A 13,307-nucleotide genomic window follows, 5' to 3' on the forward strand; every position below is an offset into this window, starting at 1 on the left:
CTTTCAATAAAATATGTGAATAAGTATCTAGAAGAAACTTAATTACTTAAGTAGCTGACATTAATGATTTTTGTTGTGTTTTATAATTTAATATAGTGCTTTAAGGTTTGCAAAGTGCTTTACATGATTCTCATTTAATCCTCACAATAGCCCTATCATAGAGGTACTATAAGCATATTCTTATCCCCAGTTTACAGTTGAGAAAATTGAGTCTCGGACAAGTTGTAACTTGCCAAAAATCACATAGATCTTGGCTGACTCCAAAAAGAGCACTTTTCCCACTGTGCCACATTGGCTCCACAGTTAAAACTGACTCTTAATTAACAATGACCACACTTTAAATGTACACAAAATTTTATTGTCCTAGACTTTTTGAAGTTCTTTCCATTTCTCTCCTTTGTCTCTTCATCCCTTTTTCTTTTTCTCATTTACATCTACAAGGTGTCAGCTATGGGAGAGGGTAGAGAAGAGGATTTTAAAAAATCTATGCATTAAAACTGTTGAATGTATTTGATTCTGTAAGCTAGGACAGGGCTGTCCAACCTTAGGTTTTTATTGAAACAATAGGCAATATATTTTGATTTGCCGTTTTAGTGAGCGCGATAGCTCGGCTTCCTTTACTAAAGCATTTATGTAAATTTCTGTGCATTTTGGACAGCCCTGAGCTAGGATATATTCAGATAGGGAGTTTAATGTGACTGGTGTGTCTGTATAAATCTGTGTGTGTGTGTGTATGAAGACACACTTTAAAAATACCAATTTTTAATGGAAATAAAAAAATAACTCCAGAAATATGCTATAGCATAAATTTATTAAGCAGTGTACTAAGTGCTAGGGAAGATAGACTTTATTTAAGACATGATCCTTTCCTTCAAGAATCTAATAGTTTGGTAAGCTCCTTTGAGAAATCCTGAATAATCATCATTTGAATAATATTGTATGATATGTATGTTGAAATAGTCAGAAGAATGGAAGAGCATAATTCTGGAAAACCTTTCCCCTTAATACATCTTTCTTTCACCTACTGTTCTACCTTCACTGTAATACTTGATAAACGAATTAACATTGTTTAAACTTCTCTGTAGGAACCTCTAATATAAGCTCCAAGACTATGGTCTAATGTAGACATCTAGGAGCCAATGCAGTATAGAGTCAAATCTTGTCAGAGGGTTAGGCAAGACATTGGAGACTTATTCACGTTTCTGCTTCTTGAATATGTAGCCTAGGCCATCTTAGTAAATTATTAATCATCCACCTTGGTTTTTATAGTCCTAGGACAATCATGAGAAATAAAGACAGAAGGTATATTCTTGAATAGGCTATGCATTTTCCCGCCATCATGAATGTACCTCTTCAAATAAACTCTCTTCAAAGTCCTCAGTCACCATGGAAAATGTGAGGAATTGATATTCTTTCTGAAAAAATGAGCATTTCCCCATTAGCTGGTAATTTCACAATATCCAGAAGCTTCTAACTTAATCATCCTAAACATTATCACCTTACATTAGTATAGTATTACATACTATTTGGTGCTTCCAAGTATGTTCCTATAGTTCATTTTGCCACATTTACAGCCTCATCAGTAGTTTGTTGTGTTGTAGCTTTGTGCTAATGAGAAAAATGCTACAGGTTTGATCCCTACGTGGGCCAGCAAGTATCACTGTGTGGCCCAGCTGCAGACTACTGATCCCAGTCAGAATAGATACTGTTCATCACAATGAGAATACTAGGTGAGAGAATATGAATAGATCATTGTTAACCTTTTCATATGATTGATATAATTGAAAATACCCTGGATTAAACATTAGGCAACTTGGGTGTTCCAGTTCTGACTCAAGCTGTGTAATCTTGGATAAGCCCATGTTGTAACCTCTTGGCTTTATTATTGGTAATAGCTGCCCTGCCTGCCTCACCAGGGTAATAGAATCAAGTTGGATAATGGGCATAAAAGTGTTGGAAGGTATAAAGCACCATTGGTATATTAGATATCATGCCTTGTAAAGCCCCTTTAATTAAGGGCTCTTGAAAATCCTGCCTCCTGCCACTATCACCACCTCTCCCTGCAAAAGCCAGCTGACTCTTTAACTATCGCTTCAAAAGGAGGCAGATTTAGTCCACCTGGGACAGTTAGGTGGTGCACTAGATAGAGTGTCTGGAGTAAGGAAGACCTGAGTTCAAGTCCGGCCTCAGATATTTACTAGCTGTGTGACCCTGGATGAGTCACTTAACCCTGTTTCCCTCAGTTCCCTCATCTGTAACATATACTAGAGAAGGAAATCTCAAACCACTCCAGTATCTTTGCCAAGAAAACTTCCCTAAACATGGGTTCACAAAAAGTCAGACACAGCTGAAACAACATTAGTCCACCACTTATTAAAGCACTTTGCTACAGCTGCCCTTTGATATAGCTTGGCAGAGAATTCAATGCATTTTTTTAAATTGTAACTATTGCCTGACACAAGCTTTAGAGCAGTGTCCTCACTGTCCTAGGACTACAATCCATATTGTAGTTAGAGATGAGTCATGGCCTGACTTCCATGTGTTCAAGAGGAGTTCTCTGGGTAATTTCTTCATTTGTATTCAGCTGCTTTAAAGAATAAATGGACAGCAGCCAATGTTCAAGATTTAGGATGGTGCTAAATTTAGAGAAGAGAGCAAATTCATCTTAAGAAGCACATGGAATGTGCAAGAGGGAAATAAAGTTTTGTAAATGCTTCTTCATCTTGTCTTTATGAATAAGATTAAGCATCTTTTGTGCTGTCTTCTTAAATCATTCCATTCTACTTAAGAATCCAAAGGAAATTAAAATAAATATATTATTTCCTATTGGTAATAATTGGCATTGTACTAATATATCTCCTTCCCCAACCCCATAGTAGCATAATTTGTACATGTTTCTTTTTCCTACTTGGGTTTTATGTTTCAAGGACCTCTGATTTTTGTCAGTAAAGGAACTCCAACTTGGGTTTTAATAGTATTATTATAGTTGCCAATAATCATTATCTTTGTAGCAAGTGTATTTTGACATATCCATTTCCATTCATCTACGCAAGTGAAATACTGTATCTTTTACGATTTGATGAACTCCCTTGGTAGGATGGTGGGATCAGTGATCTTATCCATATGAGTAGTCTCTCTGTCAGTGCTGATCATAACCTATCTATGTTTTCTCATCCTATGAGACTCCATGACCTCCCATATACCCTTCATCAAAGATTTACCCAAAACGCTGGAAATCTTCCTTTTAGGTTTTTAAATATTCTTTGAGTACCAATGAACTTTGAGGCTGTCAAGATGTTATTCTTCACTCTTTTTCCTTGGTGATTCTTTTACCTAACTTCTTAGTGTCATTGTTGGTAATGTGTTATAGTCTATTAATATCTACAGTAATCTATCCATTATCCTTTGAGTTACCTGCAATTTAAATTATATGAACATCATAGATTTTTACCATGGGGTTCTAGATTTTAGGAAAACAGCAAAAATAAAAAGTTCATATATATGAAAGAATTAAATTTAGTGATGATTCTGAGTCATTAGAGTTGAGAATTTTTTCATCTCTAAAATTCAGGGATTGAGCTAGATATGATCAATCAATCAATCAATAAACATTAAGCACCTACCGTGCCAAGCACTGTGCTAAATGCTGAGGATACAGAAAGAAGCAAAAGATAGTTCTTGTCTTCAAGGAGCTTACAATTTAATGGGGAGACAACATGCAAACAAATATATACAAAACAAGCTGTATACAAGATAAATAGGAAACGATTACTTCTAATTCTAAAATTAGATGATAAATCCTAAGTAAATGTTAATTAACTAGTTAAAAATTTTCAAATAGGGTTCAACACCACCAGTATCTGTTTTCAAAGGCTCAAAGAAACCTTACCTAAAAGAATGTATTTTGATTATTAACCATGATACTGGAGAATGTCGGTTAGAAAAACTGAGCAGCAACATCACTGTAAAGAAAACAAGGTAAGTGGTTTAATAAAGAAATAGATGTCTTTTATTATCATGGGATTGTTATATTTTAATATATCTGTTCTATGAAAAAGTTTCTTGTTTTATTTCCAAATTTTGGAACCTAAAGGTTTTTTTTGTTTTTATTTTTTGTATCTCCCTATCATATCTTTTCTGTTTGTTTCTTGATGTTTGTGTATTTTTCATGTATCTTATTAATAGTTTTCCTTCCATAAATAACTTTTTCTCACATATTCGAGAAACATTCTGAACTCAGAATCATTTGACTACGGTAATTAGTATGTCTTGGCAGAATAGCCAGTAATTACAGAGACCATTTGTCTCATATTTTCTGGAATAGCCCCAATCTCCTTTGTAAGACCATGTGTGTTTATTTTTAGTTTATAAAATATGATTACCATCCAATAATTTAAATACAAGGTTCTCCTTATATCTCTAACATATTTATCTAGTTCATGTTATTATTTCAAGATACAAGATTTCATTGGTGTGAGTTTCCTGCATTGATACAAATCACATTCTTTGGATATCATAATAGATGAATGAATGGATAAGAAAAATATTTATTAATTACTTATTATGTGCCAACCATTGTGCTAAGAGTTGGAGATAAAAATGTAAAAAAAAAAAGATTTTGCACATAAGGGAATGGTGGCCAGGAAAGGGAGTTTTTGTCTGATGAGTCCCAGAGATGGCAAATTGATGCATCAAGTTAACTAACCTACCCTTTCTAGAAGTAATAGTAATGGTGCTATCAGTTTTATTACTGTGTTCAGAGCACAAGATTGGGATGGGAGGGAGATAAATAGTAAGAGGGCCTGGGTGGATGGTTATATGGCTGGATGTAAAAGCAAAGCATGGCCTGGTGTATAGGATTAGCAGTAGTGTTATTCCTTATCCTCTTCCAGAGAGTAAGGCCAGCTAGTGAGCTACTTTGTACTCTCATAGTCACCGGTTAATTAGGTTGCCTCCTAGGGCAGGTACTGAGGCCCTGGATTATAGAGGTTTAGGTAGGGAGAAATATGGTAGTGGGGCAGGACTGGAAGGATAGCTAGATGTTATGTGATGTGAAAATGAAGCATGATCGGGTATGTAGGACCAGCAGGAAATGTGGTGTGCTAAGTGGGCAAAATTTGCATTCATTCCATCACCAAGTACTCAACTGGGCTGGTAGTTACAGGGCCAGAAAATTCATCACCTAGAGTCCATCCCTCTGGTGATTTAACTTTCTAAATTTATAATCTGGACATTGAATGAAAAGCACACAGTTTATATTCAAATACTTTCTAGTTTGCTAGGATCTTTCTAAACTTATCCTCTACTGGCATAGTCATCAAGAGTCCGGGATTTATCATAGGTCATGGTAAAAGTACAAGAGAAGATCTTTAATGTGAAGGATGGATCTAGTACATAGGAATAATACGTATAATGATTAATCGATGCCTCAGGAGTTGGTAATTTTATTGGATTGACCATTCCCTCTATTAATGCAGAGCTCAGTCCAACTGTAATTTAGAAGATGGGCTTCAAGAATTGTCCTTACCAATTAATATCTCACCATATGATCAAAATGGTGATGAGTTCTTCCAAATTTCTCTAAGTTGCTGCTTAGACAACAAATAAGTCATCTTTCCGCCTTGGTAGATCTTCCAAAGTTTGCCCATCAGGGCCCAGAGTTATCTCTGTTCTGCAATTCAAGAATATTTTTTCAATACTCTAGTGGATCAGTGATTTTCCCATGGTGAAGATTGTGAGCCAAACATAATTTTTCATCCTGTTTCATTTTTTCCTCCATGGCCTTCCCTAACTTCAACTTACCTTCTCCTATTTCTCTTTTCTTCAAGTTTTGTGTTCATGTCAATCTGTGCTTTAACTAGTGAGTGATCTGACTATACTCAGCTGATTCAGAAATGACTCCACACGCAAGTGATTAGCTATTTCTTATCAATATGTAATCAATTTGTTAACAAATATAGTTTATAAACAGTAAGTTGAAATATTGGGGCAGCTAGGTGGCACAGTGGATAGAATGCCAGGCCTGGAGTCAGGAAAATCTGAGTTTAAATCTGGATTCAGACACTTACTGCGTGCCCCTGGACAAGTCACTTAGCCCTGTTGTCTCAGTTTCCTCTTCTATAAGATGAGTTGGAGAAAGAAATGGCAATCCACTCCAGTATCTTTGCCAAGAAAACCCCAAAAGGGGTCATGAAGAGTCAGACATGATTGAAACAACTGAACAACAAAAAACAAGTTGAAATATTACTGGAGAGTAGGAACCATATCAATACTGACATTTTTGCTATCAATTAAACCAGAACACATAAGGATGTTGCAATGAAATGGAAGAATTATTCCCAGGCTCTAATTTTTATGTAGTTTTCATCTTTTGTTCTTTCTAAATTCATTTTTTTGTGGGATGTTTGGTCATCTCATCTCATGCTTATGGCAGCCACAATAAAGATTGCCATGAAGATAATTGCAGCTTACGTACTAATAGGTGTCACAAAATGGGAAAAATTCTATGACAAATTTCACATTCGCCAAATCAAATTAATACATTACCTCAACACCTGTTGACTTTAAAGTGAAGGTGAACAAAGTAGAATGGCCAAAAAAAAGTTGAAGAAAATGATTTGGTATTAAAAACATAAGAGCTAGTAGATTACTCAAAATTATACATGTATGTCCTCCCTGATGTCATGGTCCTCTTCAAGAATGAAGGACAGACAATATGTATATCATAAACACTTTCTTTAAGAGGAGAGTAAGAAGATATTAGATGGTAATAGTGAGAATTGAATAACATCACCAAAAATGAAACTGACTATATACATAGACAGGAAAAGATGTGTAATTGATGAGGAAAATCTGTATCAAATTAGTTATCGTTATCTATGACTGGTCAGACCATCAGCTACTTAGAACAACAGTCAAAATCAACACACCAAATTATAAGAAAAGATAAAGATGAGAAGACACAGCAATTAAAACAGCTCCAACCTGGCCTTGGATCCACCAAAACATTGAAGTATGATAAAAAAAAAAAACCCAAAAGAGAGAGCAAGAAACCCTTAAATACATGAGCCTAGAGCCAAAAGAGCTCTGTTTTGACATGCTTTCTAGTTTTATGGTCTCTTCTATATAATTCTGGTGTCTGGCCTAGGAGTAATTTCTTATATTATATAAGTCACAAACCATTTGTAAAGCTAAAATGATTACATTTCAGTTTTGTGATGTCCTCTCATGAGAGAGTAAAAAATATTGGCGGGGCGGGAGGGAGGGGAATTGAATGTTCTAATTATTTTAAAAAGGTAAAATGAGTAATCCTTTGGATTAAGTAAAAATTTGACTGAATTTCTGTAGTAGTTGATTTTTGATGTGTCTTAATCTTTTACTGAAGTAGTTGAGTAGCAGGCAGAGTGGTGGAGAAGGAATATCCTGCACTTTTTTTCAGTTCTTTTCACCATTGTATGTCTGATTATATTTCTGTGGTGGACCTTTATGTCTCTCTCTTTACTGTTTCTTTAATTCTTTCCAGACCCTCCCTGGAAGGTTGGGGTCCAACTGAGGATATGCCACCTGAATTTTGTGCTTCCTTCTGTTAATCTCAGTGGTTTAACACTTAGGGCTGTGTAATCAACCAGGTGGGTTGCTGTATTCCTTGAGACCAATAGGGTCCCAGAAAATCCTGTTATACCTTTACAATTCTCCTGAATATCCATCTAGAACTTCATTTCAATTTCATTCACCTCTTCTTACCTCCCACCCTCAGTGAAAATGTCTCATTAGTCAACTGAAATGTATCACAATGTTAATTAAAGTTTAACTCATGGCCACCTATCCATTAACATTTTATCAATCAATTTAGAAACATTTATCAAATATTATTTATTTCTAGGGATACAAAGATAAAAACAAAATGTCCCTTGCCTTCATGGAGTTTGCCTACCATACAGAGAGATAACATGTACCCATAGGAGTAGATACAAAATGTATCTTGATAGATACAAAATGGTAACTTGGAGGTAGGGAAAAAGGATTAGCTGCTGAGCGGGGCAGGGGAGGGAGGAGAGGCAGGGGATCAGGAAAGGCCTCATATAAAAAGTGGCATTTGAGCTGAATGGTGAAGGAGGCTAGACATTCTAAGTGACACGAGTGAGGAGTCTATTTCAGGCAAAGGTACAGAGATGAGAGATGAAATGTCACATGCGAAGAACAGAAAATAAGCTAATTTGTTTTGAACATAAAATGTAAAGAGAAATGACAATATAGGTCTGGAAACATAGGCTGAAGCTAGAAAGTAAAGGCTTTGGAGATGTTTTTATTTGCTCGTAGAGGCAATAGGGAGCCACTGGAACTTGAACAGGGGAGTTAGTTACCTGGTGAGATTTGTGTTTTAGGAGGTGATTAGGACCTGAACTAGAACCAGAGACATTTAATGGAGAGAGATATGAAAGACAGTGTGACAGTAATATTGACAAGAATTTGGCAACTTATTTCATAATGGAGAGTGAGGAGTAAAGTATGACTCTGAGATAGCAAACCTGGGTGCCCAGAAGTATCAAGAAAAAGAGGAATTCAGAAGAAAGACTTGAGTTTATAGGGAGTGAGCATAAAGTGAAAAAAATTAAGGACTGAGTCTTGAATGATATTCACATTTAGTTGGAAGGGGGTGGATTTTAGGGGAACCATAATGAATCCTGTCTTGGTCATGTTAAGCTTGAGGTGACTATCATCAAGTTCAAAATATCAAATAAACAGTTGGTGTTACAGGGAGAGAGCTCAGGATAAGGGCCAGGGCTGGATTTATCTTCATAGCGATAATAATTAAGCCTATGGTAACTGTTGAGGTTGCTGAAAGAAGCTAAAAATAGAAGAGGGGGCTAGGAGAGAGCTTTATAAGAACACCCAGAGAATGTGGCATTGTTAATGATTGAGCAAAGGATACTAAAAAGGGGAGGGGGGTCCAAAAATATAGAAGAGAGAGTATCTAGGTGGAGAGTATGGTTAACAGTGTCAGATGTTGCAAGTGGCCAAAAAAGATGAAGATTGAGGAGAATCCAACCAATTTGGCAATCAAAAAATATTTGATGACTTTAGAGAGCAATTTTAGTTGAGTGATGAGGTTGAAGTCAAATTGCAAGGAACCATAGATCATAGATTTAGATTTGAAAGGCTTCTGTGATATTCAAGTCAAGCCTTCTCATTTTACATATGAGACAACTGAGACCTAAAGAGATTAACCTTGGTGTATAAGGCAGGATTTCAACTTGTGTCCTCTGACTCCAAGTCCAGTATTCTAAGCACCATATAGTACTGCTTTTGGTCCTAAAATAATAGATGTAGAGTTAGAAGGTATCTTAGAGGTTTGAGTCATATGGTTATGATGCCCTCTGGCCCTGAAGAAGTGTATATATACTCTGAGGTTAGCATTTTGCTTGGGGCTCACTCACTGGAAGAGTGTCATGTGATTTGACCAGATGAGACTTTGGGTTAAGGAGACCTCTGGCTTTGAAAAGCCAGATGTTGGTGCTTCTCTCCCCGGTAACTACGTATATAAGAAGCTCTGTCTGCTGACTTGTGTTATTTGCTCTGTTTATATAATTTCTGCTTGTAATTTCTGTTTGTGTTTTCTCTGAAGTTTAAGGTGCTGACTTTTTCCCCTGAACTAAGTGGATGATATATGTATGTTTAATTAAAGTGAGATTGTAAACCCCCTAAAGTTGCTTTCCTTAGAAAAGCAGATCAAAGAACCTGTGCTAGCAGCCCTCCTTTGTGCTGGTGTTATTGGCCTTACACAGCCACAGTAGCTGCAAGTAGCATTGTTGTTAGACATGGGTTAACATTAGCAAGGGAGAAAAGTGAAGCCAGTAGAAGTGATGGTCTCAGGGAACGCTCAGAGACAGAGGAACATGGTCATGGTGAAAACAAAAAAAAATTGGGTTTAGGAGGTGTGAGGTACATAGGAAGAGATAAGAGTGACAGGGGATTATAGTTAGATAGAGAAACTTCAGAATTCTTGGGTAGTACACTTGTGAGTGATGACAGGTTTAAGGGTGTGACCTCTGTGCATTTGAAGTGGAGTGAAGGTATAAGATCATGGGAGTTGATGTTGTTTACTTTGGGATGCAAGGATATTTAAAGAGGCAGTAACACATAAATTAAAGACCTTTAGTGTAAGGGCTGGGATTGTGGTGGAGAGGAAGACTATGAGCCCAGATACTGAACTCCTTAAGAAGGATAGAGAATGACCTGGATAGGAAGAAAAAAAGACATTTTAACAAAACTAACCAACCCATCAACTGAGGCTGATTCTGACAGTCAATATACAATATTCCACACTTGTATTTTCCACACCTCCTTTCCCCCAAAAAGCAAGGAGGGAGGTACATTTTCTTATCTCTAAGACCAAATTTAATCATTATGATTGCAGAGCATTCAGGGTTTGTTGTTGTTTCCATGAAAAATGTTTTTACCTGCTCTTGTCTAATGTGCTCCATCACTGGCAAAGAACCCATTATTCCAGTATCTTAAACCATGGAACATAAATCCAAATTGCATTCTTAGACACCATCTTCTCAACTGTTGCTTACTTTCCCAAACTATTCTTTTTCTTCTGATGCCTTTACTTTAATTCAACAGTAATGATGCTACCACTGTCTATGACAGTAATGTCTTTAGTTTCTTGTTTACAACTTCGTGAACCACCCCCCCCCCCAGCATTGCATTCTAGATTCATTCTAGGTGATCCTTTTTCCTTATGTGAATCACTAGAAGTGGTAGTAGTTGTTAGACTTGATAGGTGCTTTGTCATGTTACTGATAGATACAGGTGACCTCTGATTATTATCAGGTGACCTCTACATTAGACTGTAACCTCCTTGAGAGTAGGGACTGGCTTTTGCCTTTCTTTGCATCTACAGTGCTTGGGACAGTGTTTGACACAAAGTAGGGCTCCAATAAACACTTATTGACTGACTCACTGACACGTGGAATTTGTTGTAGATTCTCATCATTCTTTGGAGCAGAAATTGCCTTTTTAAAAGTTAGCGGATTGGCTCCACCTGTTTTTCCCTCTGTGGGAAAAATCCTTATACATATTTCACAGCTCCAAAGGTTTAGTCATCTTTCTTTATACTTTATTTCTTTGTTATAAGGGAAGGTTCTATTGTATGTGGGGGGGGAGGGAGGGGGCATGATTGGAATGAAAACTGAGTTGGTTTTTTTTTTTTTAAAACCACAGCACTAATAAAAATTTATTTATTTTATAAGATTTTTAAGATATAAAATTTGTAAAATATTTTATAAAAATTTTGTATTTATAAATATTTATTTTTTATATTTATAATATATGATACAATAATATAATGTAATTATAATAATATATATTATATTTATAAAGATATAAGATTTATAAAAATCTTATCATCTATTTCCTCCATTTGGCTGGTCCATCTGTAGTATATTCTTACCACAGTATCACTTCAGTGTCTCCTTCCTTTTGCACTTGTATGCTTTTTCCACTCAGGTTTGTGAATTTCCATACAAGTATATGTCTTCTTGATATATGATGCCACTACTCCTCTGTCCCTTTTACTTAATATCTTTATTTTCAACAAGGTAAATCTTCCTATTATCATTCTATTCTATTCTGTTTAAAGGCATACCCCATCCTGTCATGAGTTGCATCCCACCAACTTAGGAGACCATATTTACTTCCTTACGTTAACATTTCTAGTTGACTTTCTTATGCATTTTGTAGTCTAAAAAAAATGCCTTAGTTATATTTTTTTGATGGGGCGGGGGAAGGCTCGTTTCTTCTGTGATAGGCCGACTGTGCTTTACACATCACTTTTCTTGTCTGGCACCCCTGCTCTATCACCTTTTCTGGAATCCTCCATTACTGAGGAATGGAAGTTCCATGCTAGTTCCACAGAGCTTCCAAGCTTTGTGACTCCATGGCCAGGAGATGACTTCTGCTGCATCACTTTAGCATCTCTCTGCCTGTGGCATTAGAGATGAGAAACCAATCAGACACACCCACTATAGATCTTTCTGCCACTAAAAATCCATGGCCTTTGTCCACGCGAGCTGCCTTGGCATGGAGAAGGGAACCCACGTATCCCCATATTGAACTAGGAGTAATGAGAACTTAGTAGAACCATCATTAACCCCATTTGTCCTTCTGCTGTAGTCTAAAGATCATCATATTCAACCTGGGTTCAATTGTATCCTTCTCCACATCAGCTGAGACTCAGTTACATTCTTACTTCCTTGGGTTACTGAGGCCTGGATATCTCCTTGGCTCTGAACCCCTTTTCAATTGTCTCTACTGTCCTATGCCCCAGTCACTGAATGTTTCAAGTTAGGCCTAATGCCTTTTCTTGTGTCCATTAGGATATATCTTAGAATAAAGACTTCAACTTTTATAGCATTTCTAGCCTGTCTTTCTCTTTTGTGAAAACTTATAAGTCCCACAGCAGTTGTGATCAACCTGGCTACTCATACTCTGTGCGTTAGCATAGAGACATCTGAGGCCAGAAACATAGTTTCCGCCCCTCACCCTAGTTATTAACTCCTGTGAGTCACTGGGCTTCTGCTATTTTCTTTTCTCTCCAATACCCTATGACAGAGATTCCTAACTTGGGGTTGATGATACTTTGATAACTGTATTTAAATATAATTGATTTCTTTTTATAATCCTACATGTTTTATTTTATAAATTTAAAAACGTTATTCTGAGAAGGGCTTCACCAGTCCAGCAAAGGGGTTTATGACACACAAAAAAAGATTAAGAATTCTTTTTCTATGGTATCTAGCTTAACAGTTATATCTGGGCAGTAGTTTTTTGTTTGTTTTTGTTTTGATTTGGTTTTTTCTATTTTTAGTTTAAAGCCCTCTTCATTAGATCAGCATCTTATTGGACACTTGGGCATAGAGTCTATTATATTAATTCATTTTCCAAAAAGCCAAGTCCTATGCTGACATAATCTTCTTAGCCAACTCTTTACTTTTCATTTGGTTTTCCTCTAATTATTCAAACACTAGCAATAATGAAAACACTACTTATACACCAGGTTCTGTTTCTCCCTCAGCATTTCATAGTATTTAAAGATGCTTTCCAGGTTCTTTCATGTAGAATCAATCATTTCTCCATGAACTCTAGAAGCGTAGTGCTTGTCCCTGGGTTTGTCAAATCTCAATAGACTTAACATTTTCCAAGGAAGACACTATAGTGCTTAATTGGTCATGTCAGGTTAACATACGCCACTTTCATACACTTCAGTAAGGAGTTGTCAAAGATGACACTATATCTTTCATATC

General features: G+C 36.4%; 1 protein-coding gene across 1 annotated transcript in view; it reads left to right on the forward strand.

The window, feature by feature from the left end:
• The window catches only part of EAF2 (ELL associated factor 2), a 50,625-nt gene that overhangs the window by 9,663 nt on the left and 27,655 nt on the right, over positions 1-13,307 (forward strand). The window contains exon 3 of the mRNA XM_036745438.1: positions 3,842-3,978. Coding sequence (XP_036601333.1) covers positions 3,842-3,978 — 137 coding nt within the window. The remainder of the gene's footprint in view (positions 1-3,841; positions 3,979-13,307) is intronic.

This window comes from Trichosurus vulpecula, chromosome 2 (genome assembly GCF_011100635.1).
Source record: "Trichosurus vulpecula isolate mTriVul1 chromosome 2, mTriVul1.pri, whole genome shotgun sequence".
NCBI classification, from domain to species: domain Eukaryota; kingdom Metazoa; phylum Chordata; class Mammalia; order Diprotodontia; family Phalangeridae; genus Trichosurus; species Trichosurus vulpecula.